Below are 24,836 nucleotides of genomic sequence, written 5' to 3'. Positions count from 1 at the left end.
AGAGCATGTCTCTACACCTGATATCAGAACATGTCTCTACACCTGATATCAGAACATGTCTCTACACCTGATATCAGAACATGTCTCTACACCTGATATCAGAGTATGTCTATACACCCGATATCAGAACATGTCTCTACACCCGATATCAGAACATGTCTCTACACCTGATATCAGAACATGTCTCTACACCTGATATCAGAACATGTCTCTACACCTGATATCAGAACATGTCTCTACACCTGATATCAGAACATGTCTCTACACCCGATATCAGAGTATGTCTCTACACCTGATAACAGAACATGTCTCTACACCTGATATCAGAACATGTCTCTACACCTGATACCAGAACATGTCTCTACACCTGATAAAAGAACATGTCTCTACACCTGATATCAGAACATGTCTCTACACCTGATATCAGAACATGTCTCTACACCCGATATCAGAGTATGTCTCTACACCTGATATCAGAACATGTCTCTACACCTGATATCAGAACATGTCTCTACACCTGATATCAGAACATGTCTCTACACCTGATATCAGAACATGTCTCTACACCTGATATCAGAGTATGTCTCTACACCTGATATCAGAACATGTCTCTACACCTGATATCAGAGTATGTCTCTACACCTGATATCAGAACATGTCTCTACACCCGATATCAGAGTATGTCTCTACACCTGATATCAGAACATGTCTCTACACCTGATAACAGAACATGTCTCTACACCCGATATCAGAACATGTCTCTACACCTGATATCAGAACATGTCTCTACACCTGATATCAGAACATGTCTCTACACCTGATATCAGAACATGTCTCTACACCTGATATCGGAACATGTCTCTACACCTGATATCAGAATATGTCTCTACACCTGATATCGGAACATGTCTCTACACCTGATATCAGAACATGTCTCTACACCCGATATCAGAACATGTCTCTACACCTGATATCAGAACATGTCTCTACACCTGATATCAGAGCATGTCTCTACACCTGATATCAGAACATGTCTCTACACCTGATATCAGAACATATCTCTACACCTGATATCAGAACATGTCTCTACACCTGATATCAGAACATGTCTCTACACCTGATATCAGAACATGTCTCTACACACCTGATATCAGAACATGTCTCTACACCTGATATCAGAGCATGTCTCTACACCTGATATCAGAACATGTCTCTACACCTGATATCAGAACATGTCTCTACACACCTGATATCAGAACATGTCTCTACACCTGATATCAGAACATGTCTCTACACCTGATATCAGACACACTAACTAAGTGACACTGCAGTGAGATATCGGGTCGTTTTTAGACAATGCATAATCTTGTTCAGTCAAAACATCTTATTTTGAGTTGTATCTCAGATGAAACACATATTTATTTATTAGGAAATCACCAACTAACATCAGAAACAGAACACTTGAGTATTTGCGGCTTATATTGTAACATGTCCTGATTCTGGTCAAATATAGTTCAAAATGAGTTCTCCCAGCTAATTACAAGATCTGATTTATCTAGATATCCCTTCTTAATTCAAGACATCTTACCAAGCTAATCTTCACATGATCTTTGTACTTTTTTCAAGTGAAAACAGCTTGTTTTTGGAGCAGCATCTTTTGCAGTGTACACAGAGGAAAGCCCACAAAGCAGTCTCTTTAAAATAAGTTCTAGTAGCCTGTGCGTACTTCCACCTTTTGGAAGTAGGTATAATCTGTGAGCACTTGATCGTTACACAGTTCAGTCATGGTGAAGATAGGATCAAGAGAAACTCCTGAAGCTGCTCCAGTGTTACAGGAAACGGTGCTCTCCGAAACCAATCCAGTGCCCTGAGGGACGCTGCACAGCTTCTGTGTCTTTGTCTGGTTCATAAAACGTTTGAATTAAAATGAAATGAAGCGTGTTTGGCTGTAAAAGCTCACACAAACAACTCCACTGATTCAATTACAAAAAACTATCCGTAATTCATTGGCTAGAGCGACTCCAGGTTTCGTTTCGCTTCACTGTGTGTGTTTTGCAACTCTGTAAACCCGCTTCTTCACACCAATGCAATCGTTGTATCAGAAAATAATGTATATTCTTCTCTTGAAACCACTGAAGGAAGCCCTGCCTCGAAAGTCTGTGGGAGTCAATTATACCACCGTGATCTGGGCCACAGATTGCACTTTAATAATATAAGTATCTAATCACTGCCTTCACGCCTCTTCAGCACTCCCTAATAATTATCGCCCACTGGCCTTGAAGCACAGATAGTGAGCAGACTTGTGTGGGACTCTCTTTATACGGTGAACAATAAGGTGCAAATACAGGTGTCTGTGTGCAGCGTAGTGAGCTGTCTCTCTCTTCTCTCCTGACATGTTTCCAGGGACCTGCAGCCCCACTTTAACCCCGGCACCAGCCACTAATAGAGGGCAGAGCGGGGCACACACACTGGACTAAGTGCCTGAGCCGCCAGGGGAAGGGGCTGAATGTGAACATGAACATACTCCCAAATACAGACACAACAATAGAAGAAGGCCTACGGAGAATTTCCTCTCTTAAATCTTTGAAAATGAAGAATATTGATCAATGCAAAAATGACAGTTTTTAATGAGAGGAGTGACATGTTAATGCCTGAGGATCGCCCCTGTCTTTATTTTGCAAACACACACCAACTCACTAATCATGCACAGTAGATACTGACGCCATAAGCTTTGGAAACTGAGAAGAAACCACACATGCATTACATTAATGCACAAAATGTACCACAATATCTATTTAAAAAATAAATATTATTACTGCCTTTTCTAGTTCTCTATCTGTGTTTTTAATTCTTGTTTCACTTTTATGTATGCACCACGACATCAAGTCAAATTCCTCGTACGTGTCAACCTACCTCATGTATCAGGTTTCAAGGCTGTTATTGTCATTCGTACATAGCTACAGTGTAGATATGTACGAATGACAATTTTAGGTCACAGGCTCCTCCAACAGTGCAACACAATCAAACAGATACAATGATATGTGAGTTGCAAACAGATGAATGTTATGTATGTTCTTTGAAAAGTTCAGGTGTTGAACATTCTTATGACCTGGGAATAAACCTGTTTCTGTTTCTGATTCTGAAAGGATGGAAAAGAGACCCACACAGACCTGATGTTTAGAAGGCGCAGCATGGGATCAGCGGAGGTTCCCAGCACGCAGGTGGTGAAGCCGATCAGCAGCAGGGTGGTGGACAGGATGGTGCGCCTCGCTTCTGTGGATGTGTCTCTCACAGCCAGGCTAAAGGCTACAGCCCCCCTGAAACCTGAGAGATAACAGCTGTGTTACTGCCATCCATCAAGGAATAGAAGCATGTGACCTTAGAAAAGAATACACCAAGATATTCAGGATCAAATATGATTTTATTTATCATAAAAGCTGCCTTTCAGTAGCCTATACACCAACAGTGAAACACATGAGCACATACTAGGCAAGGCAAGTTCATTTATACAGCACCTTTCAACACAAGGCAATTCAAGGTGCTTTACAAAAATGAAAGACATTCAGACAAAGGCATTTAAAAACAGTCATTAAAAAGAAAAGTTCATAAAAGAAACATTAAAAGAAAAAATACATAATAAAAAATACATGATAAGAAGTTACAGTGCAGTTTAAGATGTGAATAGTTCACACAGAAGTTCCATTTTACTGATGCCTTTCTTTAAGGTTTCTCCGAACATGAGCTGTGTACGCTTGTGTGGCACATACGTCCCGAGCAGCACACACAGAGAAAAGCAGCCAGGACACTGATTACCTGGGTTACTAGCCCCAAATGTTCATTAACCAAAAACGGAACACAACCGCTCAGCTTCAATTAAAAGCAGCGGCAAAAAGAAAAGTCTTGGATTTAAAAAAGTACAGTTTAAAAAAGCAGAAAATGCTCTGTTTCAGTTTAACACACACAGTTAAGCTCACACACACTACTTTATGAACATATAGGTTCACCTGCTGAGTTAAAAACAGAACAAATGAAGCAAAGAAAGTAAAAACCATGAAGCAGATTCAGGAAGTAGAAGAATAGATTCACACAGAGTATTATCCTACAGAACAGAACAGCTGACAGAGAAGAGATTAGGGATGCATACCCGTATCCGGTATTACCGAAATACCGGATACTGGTCGCTACGGTATACCTTACCGAAATCAGATCCGGTTTCGATACTTTAAAAAATCTATATATATATATATTGAAACTTTTTTTCTTTTTAGAGTGAGTCCGTGGCCCGTGATGGCGGGTGTTATAAATCAGATTGAATAATCGTTTTTCTTCATATTTTATGTATTTTTCATTGTTTGTTCAATACTAGAAAGGTAAAAGTCCCACAAATGAACTGTGATGGGATTTGTTTTCTCTCACCAGTGAAGTGTTGATTTTAAAGATGAGATTTGTTTGTTTGTGCAATGCCGAGATCTCATGACCATTATTCTATTATGTATTTGTTCTCTAGTCGAATCTCAGGTTTAACATTAATTATAACCGTGCTATAACGGTCTGTTTCCATTGACAAGATGTGCTATTCACGCGGCACACCTGATGGCTATACTATAAAAGATATTCCATAATCTGTTTTCTTCATATTTGTAATGTATTTTTCATTGTTTGTTCAGTAGCCTACTAAAAGGTCCAAGAAGTCCCACAATTGAATTTAATATTCATTTGACATGTTAACTATACCGTAAAGCGCTTCATGGGAGTAATTGTGGGATGATACCTTTTCAAAGTATCACGATATGTATCGGTTGAGTATCGTTCAGTGGTATCGGTATTGTAAAAAAGTCAACGATATGCATCCCTAGAAGAGATAACATCTGATCCTTTACAACAAACACTATATGATGTTTTTAGGTTGTTAGTAACACCTGCTTGTAATCAGCTACATTTCAAAATGTAATCTGATCTGAACTGTTCCCACTATCACTATCATTGACCAGCTGATCACAAACTAGCTGGTAGAGACATGATACTCAAAGTCAATATTATTCTCAAGGCAAATCCTTGACTGGTACGAGAAACAGCTGGGGGAGGTGGTGGAGGTGGGGAGGCTTTTTGAAATAGCAAGACAAGGGCTTTTTTTACAAAGCACCCGTCTTATGTAAGAGGTAAAGTGGGTCAGGCGAGCAGCATCCTGTACCCCACATCACTTCACATCCTCTATTCCTGCATCCTCAAAGCATCCAGAGCTTCAACCACGGCAACTATAAAGAGATGCTGTATTTAGTCCTCTCCAAAATACACATACAAAAATAGAAAAAGGGCCTGCAGTGAGTTTCCTTTATCAAATCTTAGGAAATGACAATATTGATTAAATCAAAAAGGTTTTTAGATATTTTGCAAACACAAACACGAACTCAATCATCTTCCATCTAGATACTAAAGCCAGGGGATGCAGGCAGTGAAGACAATATAATAATTAAGTTGTTTTTTGTGGAGGTTTTCCGTAGACTTCCGGTATGATGGTGGAGTGAGCGGACACTAGTCAACATATACCTCATTCACACCAACGGTGTTTCAGGGCCGGTTCGGAGCTGGAGCTTGAAAAGCACCGGTTTTTCCTGTTCACACCGCAGTGGAGCAGCCTCTTAGCTCCGGAATCCGGTTCGTTTCGAGCACCAAAAAATTGTCCGGCCAGAACAAAAGCACCACATACGTCACGCTTACGTCGAGGCGGGGGCAGGGGCAGGGGCGGGATCAACTCCTGAACAACAACAAAAAGCCCACGTTTTATCCAGTTTGTACACAACGATGAAGAAACTTAACAAGCAGCAGTGGTCCACTGAAGAGACCAGCTACCTACTGGGAATCTGGTCTTCTGAAGAGGTACAGAGGAAGCTGGAGAACAATCGGCCATGGTTGTCGTTGTCTGGTCAGCTGTGAGGGTTTCCGCGCGGTTTGGCTTTATGAAGCAGGCACGCAAACGGTTACGTCATGACGCAAACGATGACGCGATGACGCAGCACCAGTCGGACTCTGGGCGGTGTGAAAAGAGCCGGAGCTAAACCGAAGAACCGGTTCTGAACCTGAAAAGCTCTAGCACGGAGCTTGAACCGGAGTTGCGTTGGTGTGAATGAGGTATCTAAGTCTGTCGGATCGGTTCAAATAAACCCACAAAATCCAACTACTCGACAGTAAAAAAGGAAGCTATGAGTGGAGGAATCTATCGAAGAACGGGAAAATCAACAAAGGCAAGATCTAGCGAATACTAGGAAAAGCAAACAGGGACACTGGAGCTACAGGATAACGCAGAAATGCACATTTAAAGACAAACTAATGACTGAGATGAAGGAGGAAATCAGCGATCTCTGACTAGAAATATACCGTAAGCTCACAGAGAATAACAGCATTAGCGAAGCGATGGATGAGTTAGAAGATAGTGGAATGTGTGGAGGTTTAAGAGCAGCAATATTATCACCCAACATTCAACAAGTTAGCAGCAAGAGATGTGGTCAGACAGATTGTTCAATATGTATTATCAAGAGCTGTACCTGCAAACATCATGAAGTGCTGGAAGGAGCGCGGGATCTTGGTGGTGCGTCCCAGGTTCAGGAGGAACGAGAGCGGGTAGATGTTACAGGCTCTTGCTACAAAGATGGAGAGCTGAGCACAGGTTAAGGAATACACACACACACACACACACACACACACACACACACACACACACACACACACACACACACACACACACACACACACACACACACACACACACACACACACACACACACACACACACACACACACACACACACACACACACACACACAGAGTTAATTCCTTAATAAAAAGCACGAGATCAGGCTGTAACAGTCAACCCATTAATATCAACATTTATGCACACACACATACAAAAATAATCGTGGACTATTTGCTGTTTAGGATGCAAACACAGCAGCGTGGCACCATGCCGAGGCATGAAGCCAATCAGGGCCGGCCAGCTGTCTCTGCCCTGCACACAGACTTTGATGTTGCACATAGGAAGGGACTGCATGCTAAGTGTCCTGGGCACGAGGATATCTGTGCAATTATCAGGGACAAAGGTACCTGGAATCATCTTTTCTCATACTTTAAGAAGAGGCCCCTTGAAACCTCCTCTAGGTTCTTGTTACTTGTACCTAATTCAAGGGAAGGATGGAGGAACTCAGGTGAGCCTTGAAAGTAAAGCATGGAAACGTGTCAAAGTAGAGGCACTAAATACAAATATGATCCTGAAAATGAGCTAAACGTGTCCTCTTTAATGTGATTCCAGCTTTGTAAGTCAAACTTATGATGCCTGGAATAATAAGGGACTGATATTTTAGGCAGGGGACCGCAGTCTGACAGGGCTATTACTAAAACAAGCTCACTCACACCCTGCAGTCAATATTAGATCTCATGCACCCTATGGATTTTCAAAAGCAATATCCTGCTCCCAAAAGCAGTCATCTCTCCATATCAAAAGGCCTCTGAGCTATTTGAATGGAGGTAATTAAGCACTTTCATCTCAGCCTCATTTCCAATAAAGCCCATCTCCATTGTAACGGGCAAAGGCTGAAAGCTACAGCGATTAAAATCTACTGCGTAACCGAGGAGCGATTAACCGGGGTTGAATCACTGGGGATATTTCATTTTGATGGACACTTTGAGCGCCGAGGGCTTCGACCTCCAGTTATTCTTGCGTGTACATCCGGCTCTGCTTATATCCAGATTGTTTTCCCTCTAAGCTTTTGTTGTGGCAGCGAGGACAAAGCTAACCAGGCTCAAAGCTCAAGTCAAACATTTCCTCCCAGGCTGGCACTGAACACCAGAGAGTTGGGATAAAGAATCTGCCCAGTCGTCTCTTTCTGCGTCTCCTTTGACCCCATGGTGGAAGATGGATTCTAATAATAATTGCCGGTCATCTGGGCACCGGAGTGTGAAAGAACAGCTCCTTGGAGCCAAGTCCCTCCTCAGGCGTACGCTACCGTCATGCCAGCTCTCAGACAAGGACAACTGTAGCCAGAAGTCCATCAGTACCAGAGCACTGCCCTCAGGACGAGAGGCTGACGGACAACAACAGCTGTTCATAGGAGACAGCTGCTGGGAGACAGGAACTACAACATGTGTTTGAACATAACTTGTATTGTGGCTGCTTTGTATTCTGGTCTATAAAGACTTCAGCCAAACTAGTTACTAAATAACTAATAATGTTAACACTTTATATTAAGGAACACACATTCACCATCAACTAGTTGTTCATTAACATGCATATTAGCAGTATATTGGCTCTTTGTTAGTCATTATAAAACACTTATTAATGCCTTATTCTACATGATCATATTCTACAAGTACTAGTACGAGTTTTTTCCTCAATAACCCTCTAATGAGTACTCATTTATTGTAAGTTAGGAAGTTGTTCTACATGAGTTTTGGTCTTAATATGCTTTGTTCAATATGCAGCAGCAGTAACACAAGAATAGTAATTCTCCCATAATAACACCACACAAATATGGTATGTTCTTATGTAACAAGAAATGAAACTACAAGTGTTAATTGTGTCGAAATAAAAATAAAAATGTGTATTCCTAACTCAGAATATGTTCCCTATTTGAAAGTGAAGTCTTGTTCATAACAAATAAGCTAGTAGTTTGTCTCTAATATGTTAATTAAAAACTAGTTGAGAATGAATATGTCCAAAAAACGTCCATTAGGAGAAACTGGAAAAAAGCTGAAATAGCTGAGGTTGACAAGAAAAGGCAAAAAACGAATTATTTTCTCTAAATGTATTTGTCTTAAACAATTAGTTAAATATACAAAATATTACTCAATACATTTTCTGCTAAATGCAAATAAACTACCAAACAATATCGTGCATTTCTATGCAACAAAAGCAAATATGTATAAGCCGTATGAGCCGTTAAAATTATGACAACGACTGTGAATACCATAAAGAACTCTTTCAGAAAGGTTTCTAGGATTAATATTATTTAATCTTCAACCTCAACAGGGAAACGGTGCTTAATCCACTACATGTTAAAGGTGGGGTAGGTACATTTGGAGAAACCGGCTCGAGATCACTAGAATTTGAAAATACACAACCGGAACAAATCTACCACTTCCTCACAGAGCCCCTCCTCCAACACACACGAACGCGCACATGACCAATGAGGGCACGAGATGAGTTTGTGCACAGATGGAAGGCTGACAGGCAGGTAGGCCATCCAGTTACTTTAGCCGGGCCGGCTCAGATGATTGGTCGTGCTTTTTACAGCGCCACAGCTTCCACAGATGATATTTTTTTAATGTATTTGTTGTCAAAGCACTTCAGATATTCATTGCTATCGGGATGTTAAGAGTATTCCATGGAATATAACAACAAGTGTATCTCGAGCCGGTTTCTCAAACTTACCTACCCCACCTTTAAAGTACAGTAAACTCGTTTCCCACAGGCAGACATCTTTATTCCACTGAGCTCTGCTAGAATGGAAAACAAGCATCAGCAGCTATAATTAAAGAGCTGTTTAAAAGTCCTTCCTGCGAGCCAACGCTGCACTGCAGCATCTAAATCTGCAGAGATGGTGATGGCGACCGACTGAATGGTATTTGCAGAGCTCACCGGATCAAACCTGTACAATTTAAGTGCTGAGGTTTTTGTTTTTTCTAAAGGACTGGGGAAATTACTGTACTGCAGTGCAGCAAGAGAGGCACGGTAGGAAGCAGGAAAACCACCCTGGTCCAATAAGTAGTAGATGATTGTGCAGATTATTGCATAATGTGGAAGAGAGACAGCGAAACTGGGGTCCAAAGGATGCACAGCAGGGGGTAAGGATGCCCCATCATGCAACAGTACAAGGATACAAAGGCCCCAGCAATGAAGAGGGCTTTGAAGACGTGGTGAGGAAAAGTCAACAATACATATCCCATGTAGCTGAAGATGAAAATCTCCCCGAGGAAGTTGAAGACTTCAAAGAGCTGCAAAAGATAAAACAGGATTGAGAGGATCATGAGGGAGAAGGTCATAGGAGATGAGGAGGGGTAAAGGGTAGAGGCTGTGTGTGTGTGTGTGTGTGTGTGTGTGTGTGTGTGTGTGTGTGTGTGTGTGTGTGTGTGTGTGTGTGTGTGTGTGTGTGTGTCTCGGATCATATCTGAAATGGGATGTTACTCTCTGATCCTTTGAGGTGGCAAACATCTAGAGCTTGTAAAGTAAACGGTTATTTTGTGTTTTTTGTAATTATTGAGTGTTCTTGTATTTTAATGTGTATGTATATATAGTTATGTAAATAAGTTGGGGTATAGGTATGCATTGTTTCCCCTAGGATTACTGCTTTGGGGGGGTGCTGCCTGAGCGGGGCGCGGCGGTGGGGGGGGGGCATTGTGATATATATTTTTTAAATCCTCTGGAGCAGAGAGGGGAGCTGTGGATTATTGTTATTGATTAATGCCAGGGTCATAAACACTAAACTCATAATTTAAAATGAAAGCGCTTAGTTTATTTAATAAAAGAGCACAAGTTCAATATGAAAAATGACAGAGGATATAGATTAGTTGCAATTTGGTGCTATATACATGCATTATTAAAAAATAAAAATAAAATACAATATATATATTTTTTTTTTTAAACACCTTGAATTTCAGGGGGGGGCACGGGGCTCCGTTGGCTGGGCGCAGCGCCCCTCCAAGACAATGGTTGGGGAAACACTGGGTATGTGTATACATATTTTATATATATTGTATATACTTTATTTTATACTGCGGGACTGTGGGAAAAAGTATTTCGATCTTTCTGTGTGTACAAACATATTTTGAGTTGACTTTGACTTGACTTGTGTGTGTGTGTGTCTATGTGTGTGTCTATGTGTGTGTGTATCTGTGTGTGTGTGTGTCTATGTGTGTGTCTATGTGTCTGTCTGTCTGTGTGTGTGTGTGTGTGTGTGTGTGTGTGTGTGTGTGTGTGTGTGTGTGTGTGTGTGTGTGTGTGTGTGTGTGTGTGTGTGTGTGTGTGTGTGTGTGTGTGTGTGTGTGTGTGTGTCTATGTCTATGTCTATGTCTATGTCTATGTCTATGTCTGTGTCTGTGTCTGTGTCTGTGTCTGTGTGTGTGTGTGTGTGTGTGTGTGTGTGTGTGTGTGTGTGTGTGTGTGTGTGTGTGTGTGTGTGTGTGTTACTCTGATCCTTTGAGGTGGCACACATCTACAGCTTGCTTTGGGACAACATGGGATTGCGTGTGGAAGCAGACATGATTTCGTCACTATCTTCTCGTTAAATGATTGATATTAAATATGCCTTTTGTAAAAGTGGGTAAAGAATAACTTTCTAGACAAAGACGGCTAACAATGTGCACTTCTCTCCTCACACATCCTCTAACGATCCAGACCACATCAAAGAGCTTGGATGTCAATTACTGCGAATAAAAATAGAATTTGAATCACTTTAATTGGGTTTTACTGCAAAAGATGAAATCAAATATTAATTAAGGTCATTATTTGGTATCTGGATTAAATTAGAGCAGATATTATGACTTCATTAATGATTCAGGCTATTATCGTCTGTTCTTTACCAGCTAAACTAGAGCCTTAGTAAAGAAAGTGATTTAATTGAATAAAAGCAGGTTTCTTCCCAGAAGACTCACATCACAAGGACAATGGGTGCCACGGAGAAAACATATCTCGCCTACTAGCTATTCAACCAGTGTCTGCACAGTGAAACACGTTGTCTTGTCCTTTGAGCTGCTGCTGCATATATAAATCATAAAAATGTAGATAAAGGCCTCCTGCCAAGTAAACACACTGCACCATGCGTTGACTTCCTCATAACAAATCCACTTCTTCTGTGATAAACCGTTAGCTCCACTGTTAATGAATAATAAATGCATATAGGAGTGTATATACGTGTGCTTCGGATTCATTTGCTCCTCTGTGAGGCTGGTACAGTATGGCCGCGTGCTCGCCACCATCTGTGCTCAGCCTTTTAAGCAGATAGTCGAGACCGGCCTCCCACACAGACACCCACTGGACCCCCAGAGCACTAATGGCAATTAATGATTGCTTATGCACGCACCCAGGACACAAATATTGGCATTAAAAGGAAATGTGAACAAAGTGAGGCATCGTAACATTGTGTTTGATAACAAGAGTGGGAAAAGGCCTCAATCTTTATCTAGAAAACCCACCTGCTTGGTCCTGGTCCTGCCCTCGGAGGATAAATTGTGAAGCGTGTACCTTGCCTGGCTCAAACCACAAAACAGCACCGCCACGATACCTGAAAGATAAAGAAACACAAAAGGTACATGAAGGAACGTTCAGAGAGAGGGATAACATTTACAAAGATGTATTAAAGAGTCCTCTCCTGCTGATGTTAGTGTCTCTACTTTAAAGAGTCCTCTCCTGCTGATGTTAGTGTCTCTACTTTAAAGAGTCCTCTCCTGCTGATGTTCAGGCGTATATCAGTATGTAGTGTCTCTACTTTAAAGAGTCCTCTCCTGCTGATGTTCAGGTGTATATCAGTATGTAGTGTCTGTACTTTAAAGAGTCCTCTCCTGCTGAGGTTCAGGTGTATATCAGTATGTAGTGTCTCTACTTTAAAGAGTCCTCTCCTGCAGGTGTATATCAGTATGTAGTGTCTCTACTTTAAAGAGTCCTCTCCTGCTGATGTTCAGGTGTATATCAGTATATAGTGTCTCTACTTTAAAGAGTCCTCTCCTGCTGATGTTAGTGTCTCTACTTTAAAGAGTCCTCTCCTGCTGATGTTCAGGTGTATATCAGTATGTAGTGTCTCTACTTTAAAGAGTCCTCTCCTGCTGATGTTCAGGTGTATATCAGTATGTAGTGTCTGTACTTTAAAGAGTCCTCTCCTGCTGAGGTTCAGGTGTATATCAGTATGTAGTGTCTCTACTTTAAAGAGTCCTCTCCTGCTGATGTTCAGGTGTATATCAGTATGTAGTGTCTCTACTTTAAAGAGTCCTCTCCTGCTGATGTTCAGGTGTATATCAGTATATAGTGTCTCTACTTTAAAGAGTCCTCTCCTGCTGATGTTCAGGTGTATATCAGTATGTAGTGTCTCTACTTTAAAGAGTCCTCTCCTGCTGATGTTCAGGTGTATATCAGTATATAGTGTCTCTACTTTAAAGAGTCCTCTCCTGCTGATGTTCAGGTGTATATCAGTATGTAGTGTCTCTACTTTAAAGAGTCCTCTCCTGCTGATGTTCAGGTGTATATCAGTATGTAGTGTCTCTACTTTAAAGAGTCCTCTCCTGCTGATGTTCAGGTGTATATCAGTATGTAGTGTCTCTACTTTAAAGAGTCCTGTCCTGCTGATGTTCAGGTGTATATCAGTATGTAGTGTCTCTACATGTCTCCATGCTTTAATGTTCAAAAAGCTCTTTATTGTTCTCATACTGCCTGTGTGTGCTGCAGCACCTCTTTTCACCCTCTGTCTGAAACCAGAGCTGCTCTGATTGGTTAGCTGGCCGGCTCTGTTGTGATTGGTCAACCTCTTAGAGATATCCCGCCCTTAGCTTATCATGTACAGGGATTTTAGCCTTTGCAGACCATTTACATGCACACAAACCTATATAACACCCTACAGAAGAGGGAAATCCCCCAAAAGATTCTTTAAAATCTGTTTTAAATGCGAGTATCAAAACTTTTGGAGAACACATGGAGGGGGAGTTCAACCATGTGCTGTATCTACCTAATTAGTACAAAGTATGCCAAATCGCTGATACATGCACACGTTATGTAATCAGTGTGAATATATATATCCGTGTGCTGGGTGACACACAGAGCCTCGGGGCCTCTCATGCAGAGAATATGCTGTAGGAGGTGTTTCTATAATGGGACAAAGGATCTTTGTCTGCGTGATTGAAACCAGCATTTATTTAATTAAAGCCACCGGCCAGAGATATTCTAGTTTAGTTCAACGACATGATTTTGAAATTAAACCAGGAAACAATGGCAGAACAATCCATGTAAGCATTCACAGAGAATCTAATTGAAACCTTGTGCTACGACTAAGTATGCGAATGCAGATCATACCGACCCAACCCCACCTATTGTTCCAGTGGATTCCAGCTGTATAAACAGTTAAATCAAAATGTTCTGTCCAACCCAATTCAAGCGTCCTCTGCATGTTTCTGGCACAAGTCATGACTTCTATTTCAACTCGAGAGACATGACGCTCTAGGAATGATAAATGCTAAAGAATGATATCAGCGCTGTAGATTGGGCCAGATGCGGGGGAGCGGAAATTAACAAAAGGCAAATAAATGACAAGAGAAAAGTCCAGCAGGGGAAAGGAAATCAGTGGTGGGAGTGATTAAGGACCCCTGCTGGTAAAGAGGAGGCTTTCTGGACCAGAGATCTGGCATTTGAAAAGCAAAGCATGAAGAGGTGGGTTGCTGCCGCGTGCTTTGTTGCAGAAATTCAATTTCACATCCCTCTACCTTGAAAGAGAATCACAGAAGATGGGGGGGAAACATGTGAAATGACTGTGATGTGGAGCAACAGTTAGAGGACAGAGCTGGCAGGAATAAATACGGCAGCAGAGACAAGTAGCCGGCCGGGGTTCAGGCTGCTAAGTGAAACCAGTCCATTATTCTCTCTTCACCATCCGCCTTCACACAGACCTGTGCCAGCTCCAGTAATCCTCGTTCAGTGTCCTTCTCAGCAAAAACCTGGATCTCATTTTGGTTCAGTGCCTCGACATCCTCCTTAGTTTACATATCACAGACAGGGGTAGTCCACCACGTAGAGTCCCTTCCTTCAACTTCCTGGCAACTAGGGCTGCTCGATTATGGCAAAAATCATAATCTCGATTATTTGGGTCAATATTTTTTGATTTTGATATACTTTATTAATCCCTGTGTGGAAGTTGTTTCTCTGCATTTGACCCATCCTAGTGTTAGGAGCAGTGTGCTGCCATTTTGAACGGCGCCCGGGGAGCAGTGTAGGGAACGGTGCCTTGCTCAGGGACACCTCGGTAGCACTTGGTCTTGCCGGGACTTGAACTGGTGACCTTCCAGTTGTCCCTATCGACTTCGCCACCACCGCCCATAATTGTAATTGCGATTATTAAATGCGATTGACTTTGAAAACATCCATTTATTGGAGAACAAAATGTGAACAGTATGTTTTCAACAGTTGATTACCCTGAACTTGAAGTATAATTCAACTGAAAAACAAAAACAAAAATATTATTTAAAAAAAGAAAGTAATAATAATAATACAAAAATAATATTTTTGCTTCGATTACGTTGTTTTTGTAATTGTTGCAAGTCATAATCGTAATTAAAATATGAATAATTGAGCAGCCCTACTGGCAACACATCCCGTAATGAGCGGTTGTGAGGGACGTAAGATTAATGACAGCAAGGCTCTCACTGGGCCGCTCTGGATGAGGTGCCGCTTCACCCCAAATGGACCCATTAAGGCTTTTGAACAGAGCAGCTCTCCACACATTAGTTTGGTTACGAGGCGTCAAAACTGTATTTCAGTAACACTACAGCAGAGAGAGTTGTATGTACTAAAAATACCCGAGGCTCTCCATCAGAGAATGACTGCCCTGAGGTTTTGCTGCGGTGTACCTCCCACACTGGGCAGTATGTACTTTATAGACATCGCATGTGGGTCCAATAGAGAGGTCACGCTATTTTTAATTAAAAGCGTCTCCTCCTCCCCCACAGGCCACAGGGAGTACTGACAAGTGGGAGGGAGATCGACAACATCAGCACAATGATAGGAATGCCTCCGACACAATCAAGGCAGGAGCAACACTAATGTGCTCATGGACACTATAATACATGTTTGTGAGGATATAGATGGGGACAAACCCAGGCAGTGGAGCCACGTACTTGTTGGTTTCAAGCTACCCAACATATCAGATACAATGCATCTAATAGAAATGCAACCTTCCCCTGGGTGGAAAGATAAAGAAAAACAAAGCAAGGTCATGGTGTATTCAATTGTACGTCCCCTGAACACTCGACTTTCCAGGAAATCTGTGCAAACAGCTAGGGCAAGAATGCTATTATGCCTTTTATGGCTTGCTGCATATCTGTGGAGCCATCTCCAGACTGAAAAGGAGCGCTCAGACAGAGGAGGGCGGACGGCGTGTTAAAATGAGTTATGGGGGTTGAGCCCAGAATGGGATTGGTAGCTGCGGTTCCCTGTGGAGAAGAGAGAGCTTCATACTTTCTCATTTTATTGACTCGCGACAACGGCAAGGACTCTCAGAGGGGATGGTACATGCATGTAAAGGAGATGACCTTGCTCTAATGATGGGGTGGGATTTCATCTGTTCTCGTGCAGGTTATGTTGCAGATAGGGGGACCAAGTGTCCTGCTTTGTGTTTGTCATGTCTGGAAAGAACACAAACAGTAACTTCCAGGTGTTTAGAGTGCCAATGGCCAAGGAGAAGCATTGAGGCAGAGAGGTTCACACACACACACACACACACACACACACACACACACACACACACACACACACACACACACACACACACACACACACACACACACACACACACACACACACACACACACACACACACACACACACACACACACACACACACACACACACACACACACACACACACACACACACACACACACACACACACACACACACACACACACACACACACACACACACACACACACACACACACACACACACACACACACACACACACACACACACACACACACACACACACACACACACACACACACACACACACACACACCTCACCTGAAAGTCCACTGGCTTTGGCAGCGAGGAAGCAGCTCCAGGACAGCAGGAAGAAGACGGATGTTTCCAGCAGTGGGTTCTCGTGGAGCAGAGTGAATTTGGTGAGGTGGAAAGAGAGTTAAAGACAATCTTACAATAGTTAACACTTTGCATTACGCTAATACATAGTTGCATTAACTGTAGACACATTAGAGCACATTACTCATGTTTCATCTGCATTGGCTCTCTGTATCTTTTAGATCTTAAAATCAATTTTACTGCTTCATAAAGCTGGTTTGGCGCCCTCAGATATATCACTGATTCTCTGTCGTTTTATGTCCCTGTACGAGCCCTAAGGTCCTCTTTAAATCTTCCAACAGTGCCCCAAGATAAAATGGGAGAAGCAGCTTTTATCCACCCTACCAGGAAACATTGTAAAAGTCATAGCTACACCCCAGAGTATAACCATTTCTCTCTAAACAGGATCATAATTTACAAAATGCTGTATTTAGAAAGACTTAAAACGGCCTATTATGACTAAAACCTCTTCAGGAACATGTTTACTGAGGTCATTGAGTGAGATATCAGGTCATTATCTCATAGGCTTCTATATAACAGGACCTTTTTTGTAACAAGGCGAACTTTCAGGGCCAGGAGTTGTTGTTAGCGTTGCAACAGCATGTGTCTGCCTGTTGTGTCAGTTTTCATGAACCAAAGAGTGTTGTGTTTCTCTGCCACTGTTCACTAAGACCTGTCTTCCCCATTAAGAGTAACCCAAGGGTCTTAAGACTTTTTCTGCAACTTTACCAACAGATAACAAAGTCCACATCCCACTCCTGCTCCCCGTCTGGCAGAACTTCCTGTTAAAGCACACAGCAAGACGTTACCCTCTGTTCCAGAAAGAACAACACAGGTTGAAAGTTCAGTTCTTGTATAAGTCAAAGAAACTTAAAGGTGGGGTGGGTAATTTTGGAGAAAGCAGCTCGAGTGCGCTAGAATTTGAAAATACACAACCGGAAAAAATCTGCCACTTCCTCACAGAGCCCCTCCTCCAACACACACGAACGATCACATGACCAATGAGGGCACGAGATCAGTTTGTGCACAGGTGGAAGGCTGACAGGCAGGTAGGCCATCCAGTTACTTTAGCCGGCTCAGATGATTGGTCTTGCTTTTTACAGCGCCACGGCTTCCACAGATGATATTTTTTTATGGATATTTTGTCAAAGCACTTAAAGGGAACCTATCATGCAAAATGCACTTTTGTACGTCTTGTCTACATGAACATGTGTCCCCGGTGTTCCAGGGAACTCACCAAGTGTCAGAAAACACAACCCTCTCTATTTCCCTCCATACCCAAATCTCTTAAAAAGGGGCTGCAATGGATCTGATACAGACTGATCCAGATTTGAACACTTCTATGACGTCACAGAAGTGGCGCTAGGGCTATTTGGCCAACTCCACCAATCAGGAGGAGACAGCCACGGACATTGCCGTTGGAAAGCGCTGGAGACGCTGTAGTACATATGCCAGGCCTGTAGATGGTGCTGTTCTCACAGAATCAGCCCATGATGCAAACACAGTGTTACATTGAGCGAAATGAGGAATGGCTAAAATGCATGATCTGTTTGGTATTTTGAAAAATAAAAAGTATAAATATGCCTTATATAGGTATGGTCCTACACTATATTATTCAAATATAGCATGATAGGTCCACTTTAAGATATTCATTGCTATCGGGATGTTAAGAGCATTCCATGGAATATAACAACAAGTGTATCTCGAGCCGGTTTCTCAAACTTACCTACCCCACCTTTAAGATCAAGGTACTATTAATATAACAATATTAAGACAGATAATTCTACTATCCCTTGGATACAGTTACCGTACAATAATGAAAACACCTTCCCTAGTCTGGATGCTTTTAGCTAATTAACAAGGACAGGGACAGCGAGTAATTAAAAGATAACTGGAAGTCGAACTGAGTCTCCACTGTTTGAGGAGCAAGCACAAAAGAGCAGGCTGTTGCTGTAGCTAACATCAGCGAAATCTAATAAATGCTCACTTTGTGCTTTGGAGATTAGTCCCTGTAAATAAGAGCTGCGCCCCACACATCCTCGTTTAGGAGATCAGAGGGAAACGCTGGACATCGACATTTCATCAGAAGCGATTTGCTTGATTGACGAGCTCTCTGCAACCATTTGTGTCGCAGAAGCACTTTAGAGTTGTGTTCAGGTGGTACAGTACGGGGTTTAGTTAGAGAGGCAATCACCGAGTGGAGGAAGTGGATAGATTGCAGCGGATGCCGAGGTGATAATGAGTTTAGGGTGAAGACACAGAGATGGGAGGGGATGAAAGGATATGAGGGCTGTTGTGATTGTGAATGTGAAACCCAGGAGGAGGGAGCCCACAAACACGGCAAAAAAATGACCAACAGAGAGGAGGAAGGAGGGGGGGTCGAAGGTTTGCCCTGCACCCATCTGGCTGTAGGTGGTGATGCCACTGCAAGACAAATTGACACACAATAAAAACAGTTATGGAACAAAAAGTGCAATTGCAACAGAAGTAAATATGAGTGTTACAGATGCTGAGATATTAAAACGTCAACATGGTTTATGGCTCTGGAACAAATGCAGTCGACAGAAATACAGCCCTCTTGGTCCTTGGTGTGAGCGAGCATTCATTCACTTGCTTATTATGCTGAGCTAAGCCCTTAAGTGCAATTTATTGGAGTCACTCCTAAGAATACACGGCTTTCTTTAGAAGTGAAATCCCTCCCCCTGAAAAACAATCCCTGCTGAATTATTTGCCGAAGAGACGTGCCCCTAGTAGTTAGTGGCAAACGGGGGAAATACTATTGTTGTTGACAGAGACAGCATCGTGCGAGTCTATCCACTATAAATATTTACTTTGAGGGGGGGGGGGAGGGGAGACTTCCACATCCAAGTCATTAAAAGAGGCGGAGGAGAGAGGGAGGGAGACAGAGAGAGAGAGAGAGAGAGAGAGGGCCTGAGGTGAAGCAAGCAGAGACAGGCTGCCTTATGACAACATTTCTTTACCCTTATGCTCCCCTCAGATCGTTCCAAATTAATGTCAAAGCATCGAGTCAGCGAAACAACGTGAAAGAGATGGTTGTTGCTTTTGCTTCCTACATTTTACGGGACACACATTCTGTTAGCAAGAATAAAACTCCTCGTAAATATAGGCGTTGTGCATGTAGATGGTCTGCAAAGGCTCAAATCCATCCAGAGGGAGTTTTTCTTTTTTTTGAAGATCAGTATGATGTCGGAATTATTGTGTGGGTGGGCCTGGAGAAATGTAGGTGGGACTTATTAAGCGCGGGGTCTGAGCTGAAACTTCATTAATGATTTTATTTATTTTTAATGCACGAATTAAACACAAGCATAAACTAGCAGTGAAAACAAAAACATAGGCACGGAGGCCTCAGAATGTAAAACTGACATCCACCTGACTGGCTCTTCGGCCACAGGTTGTTTATCCTTGACTGTCGCACAGTGGGCACACACAGAGTCTTTTCATATTCAGCACATGTGTACACGCTTCACTGCAGACCTCAAGAAGAAATAAGACTTTCACTCACTCACGGCAAAACTTATTTTACTTACAAATGTACTCACGGTGAAAAAATGCACTCCATTGTCATGAATTAACTATATCCAGAATAACTTTGATTGGATCCAGGCTAGAAACATGGTTATTTCCGCTGTAAAGTTGGACATTGCTCCTTTCTGCATCCACCCCCTGTCGGCCACTAGAGGAACTGCAGTTTGTGGCACTTCCTTCTGGGCTTGTCAGCAACGTCAAAATCGCTATGACGCGCTGATTAGCTGTGGGTGGGCCAGACGCCACTGGTCAGAACATCTCTGACAAATGAACTGTGTACTTCACCTTTCATGCCATCAGGTTGAGCTAGCACAACATGCTTTAATCTGCACAGCAACAGTGGAAGAATCAATCAAGTTATCGCTAATGAGCTCAGCAAGCTGAAGGGGAACATCTATTATCCCGTCCGTGACAATAAAGCCTCCAGCTCTGTTAGCAAATTACATCTGGCTGCTTGTCTCCGGTCAGTGTGACCCTCTGAGGAGAGTATCTGTTACCAGAGGTGGGAAGTAGTGGAGTACAAATACTTCGTTACTGGACTTAAGTACATTGTTCTGGTATCAGTACTTTACTCCACTACTTTTTACTTTGACTTCTTACATGTTGAACACAAATACCTGTACTTTCTACTTCTTACATGTTGAACCCAAATACCTGTACTTTCTATTTCTTACATGTTGAACCCAAATACCTGTACTTTCTACTTCTTACATGTTGAACACAAATACCTGTATTTTCTATTTCTTACATGTTGAACCCAAATACCTGTACTTTCTACTTCTTACATGTTGAACACAAATACCTGTATTTTCTACTTCTCACATGTTGAACACAAATACCTGTATTTTCTACTTCTCACATGTTGAACTCAAATACCTGTACTTTCTACTTCTTACATGTTGAACACAAATACCTGTATTTTCTACTTCTCACATGTTGAACACAAATACCTGTATTTTCTATTTCTCACATGTTGAACACAAATACCTGTACTTTCTACTTCTCACATGTTGAACTCAAATACCTGTACTTTCTACTTCTTACATGTTGAACCCAAATACCTGTACTTTCTACTTCTTACATGTTGAACCCAAATAACTGTACTTTCTATTTCTTACATATTGAACCCAAATACCTGTACTTTCTACTTCTTACATGTTGAACCCAAATACCTGTACTTTCTACTTCTTACATGTTGAACCCAAATACCTGTACTTTCTACTTCTTACATGTTGAACTCAAATACCTGTACTTTCTATTTCTTACATGTTGAACCCAAATACCTGTACTTTCTATTTCTTACATATTGAACCCAAATACCTGTACTTTCTATTTCTTACATATTGAACCCAAATACCTGTACTTTCTATTTCTTACATGTTGAACCCAAATACCTGTACTTTCTATTTCTTACATATTGAACCCAAATACCTGTACTTTCTATTTCTTACATGTTGAACCCAAATACCTGTACTTTCTACTTCTTACATATTGAACTCAAATACCTGTACTTTCTACTTCTTACATGTTGAACACAAATACCTGTACTTTCTATTTCTTACATATTGAACCCAAATACCTGTACTTTCTATTTCTTACATGTTGAACCCAAATACCTGTACTTTCTACTTCTTACATATTGAACCCAAATACCTGTAGGCCTACTTTCTACTTCTTACATTTTGAACTCAAATACCTGTACTTTCTACTTCTTACATGTTGAACACAAATACCTGTACTTTCTACTTCTTACATGTTGAACACAAATACCTGTACTTTCTACTTCTTACATGTTGAACCCAAATACCTGTACTTTCTACTTCTTACATGTTGAACTCAAATACCTGTACTTTCTACTTCTTACATGATGAACCCAAATACCTGTACTTTCTATTTCTTACATATTGAACCCAAATACCTGTACTTTCTACTTCTTACATGTTGAACACAAATACCTGTACTTTCTACTTCTTACATGTTGAACACAAATACCTGTACTTTCTACTTCTTACATGTTGAACTCAAATACCTGTACTTTCTACTTCTTACATGTTGAACTCAAATACCTGTACTTTCTACTTCTTACATGTTGAACTCAAATACCTGTACTTTCTACTTCTTACATGTTGAACTCAAATACCTGTACTTTCTACTTCTCTCATTTTCCAAACAGGCTGGTTCCTTTAGTCTGAATGTGTGTTTGGTGGCGTGATCATTATTATTTAGAGTCATTGCGTGCCTATTGATTTGAACACGATCCGTGTATCCATCATTTCCTGGTCTTCTCTAAAGAAGAGGGACCAATGGAAACGTTGTCATGTTGCCGTTGTTCAGCATGGAAACATTCATTAGCTAACAATGACATTATTGTTCTATTAATATAAAGGGAGGTCAGGTACTCTTTAAAACAGCTGCTAGTTATGGGTACTTTTTACTGAAGTACATTTCAAAGCCTCTTTAATTTGACTTGAGTAAAGAAGTTTAGTCAGCACTTTTACCAGAGTATTTTTAAACACGAGTCTCTGTACTTCTACTTGAGCAAAGGATGTGTGTACTGTTGCCATCTCTGTCAAGATGTCAGTGAACCTGGCTGAGTGGTGTCTGGGTCCGGGCTTTCTGGAGCAGGACATTCGGAGAGAGAGGGCACATCAGCTCGAAGCGTAGCTGCTCTGGGAGCTTGTTAAAATTCCAGTGCCAGGGCCCCGCGTGGCTCGCTAATAAGAGCCAGCTTTGTGAGTGGAGCCAGGCGACCGGCAGCCAGTCGAGTGACAGGCGACGGCATGAAGGCCGGTCACGCCACTCCAGAAACAAACGCAGCCCTATGTGAACGTTTGTCCCTCCTCTGCACTTCAATGTACACAGAGACGGCAGCCACAGTGTGAACACAACAATCCTCACACTCGCCTCCTTTTCCCTCCACCTGTCTGTCTGGGCCGATCACAGAGGGACGTGTGCATGTGAGGCGTCGCTCTGTGTGAACACAATATGCACACATATCTTCTCCTTCCCACCTCGATTCAGTCCCTGGACTTTAATGTTGATCTTATTCTATTTCCATGTGTATAGACTCATGCATTTTCTTATTCACTTCCAACCTTCTCTGCAAAATGTTACTTATTGTATTTTTTGACATACGCATACTGTGTAGTTTACTTCATGCATTACTTGCACATTGGCCTTGCAACAAACGGTAATCTTGCTATTCTACTCTGTTTCTTCTTGCACTATGTTACTGTTTTTTAAAATTTGCTTTTTATTGTTTTATGAACTGAACAAAAACATAAACGCAACACTTTTGTTTTGCTCCCGTTTTTCATGAGATGAACACAAAGATCTAAAACATTTTATATAAACACAAAATAACCATTTCTCTCAAATATTGTTCACAAATCTGAAAAAATGTGTGATAGTGAGCACTTCTCCTTTGCCCAGATAATCCATCCCACCTCACAGGTGTGGCATATCAAGATGCTGATTAGACAGCATGATTATTGCACAGGTGTGCCTTAGGCTGGCCACAATAAAAGGCCACTCTGAAACGTGCAGTTTTGCTTTATTGGGGGGGTCTGGGGGGGTCCGAAAACCAGTCAGTATCTGGTGTGAGGGTTAGGGTTAGGGTAACGTTGTGAATCGAGTGGCCTGTGTTCGTCGTCCATAACATACGCCTGCCCATACCATAACCCCACCACCACCATGGGCCACTCGATTCATAACATTACCCTAACCCTAACCCTAACCCTCACACCAGATACTGACCGGTTTTCGGACCCCCCCAGACCCCCCCAGACCCCCCCAATAAAGCAAATCTCTACTTTTCAGAGTGGCCTTTTATTGTGGCCAGCCTAAGGCACACCTGTGCAATAATCATGCTGTCTAATCAGCATCTTGATATGCCACACCTGTGAGGTGGGATGGATTATCTCGGCAAAGGAGAAGTGCTCACTATCACAGATCTTTTCAGATTTGTGAACAATATTTGAGAGAAATGGTTATTTTGTGTATTTAGAAAATGTTTTAGATCTTTGAGTTCATCTCATGAAAAATGGGAGCAAAACCAAAAGTGTTGCGTTTATATTTTTGTTCAGTGTAGATATTTATGTTGCATTGTTCTAGGAGCCTGTGACGTTTCATTACACTGTCGATAGTGTGCATATGAGAATAAAGCCTTTGAATCTTGAATCTAATGTGGACCTGTGTGAGTTTTCTCCCTTCTCCGTCTCCTTCGTGCCATCTGTTAGAACGTCTACTTGAATAGTTGTATCCACTAGCAATGTGTACATAGAGCAGACAATGGCTGCAATGTGTGTGAGAAGGACAAACAAACACATTTGAGTGCAAACGTGGAGAAAGGGAAAAGTAGAGAAGCAAATGAAATGCATGAAGGAAGCATGACTGCATGGTGGCGACCTCACTGAGGGTCTCATGCTGTATTCTGTCCGAGCTTGACAGTATCTGTGTCAGGCGGATTTGT

The 24,836-nt window shown here is 41.8% G+C and overlaps 1 protein-coding gene across 1 annotated transcript in view; it reads right to left on the bottom strand.

Annotated features, from left to right (window-relative positions):
* LOC307026363 (sodium/hydrogen exchanger 9-like) overlaps nt 1–24,836 on the bottom strand; it is an 84,769-nt gene that overhangs the window by 36,923 nt on the left and 23,010 nt on the right. Inside the window, exons 7-12 of the mRNA XM_079661705.1 lie at nt 19,105–19,243; nt 16,763–16,868; nt 12,181–12,269; nt 9,871–9,984; nt 6,543–6,654; nt 3,171–3,324 (exon numbers count right to left, since the gene is read on the bottom strand). Coding sequence (XP_079517831.1) covers nt 3,171–3,324; nt 6,543–6,654; nt 9,871–9,984; nt 12,181–12,269; nt 16,763–16,868; nt 19,105–19,243 — 714 coding nt within the window. The remainder of the gene's footprint in view (nt 1–3,170; nt 3,325–6,542; nt 6,655–9,870; nt 9,985–12,180; nt 12,270–16,762; nt 16,869–19,104; nt 19,244–24,836) is intronic.

Source organism: Notothenia rossii (assembly GCF_949606895.1).
Source record: "Notothenia rossii genome assembly, chromosome: 12".
In the NCBI taxonomy this organism is placed as follows: domain Eukaryota; kingdom Metazoa; phylum Chordata; class Actinopteri; order Perciformes; family Nototheniidae; genus Notothenia; species Notothenia rossii.
The sequence above is the reverse complement of the archived record's forward strand: the minus strand, read 5'-3'. Positions and strand labels throughout refer to the sequence as shown.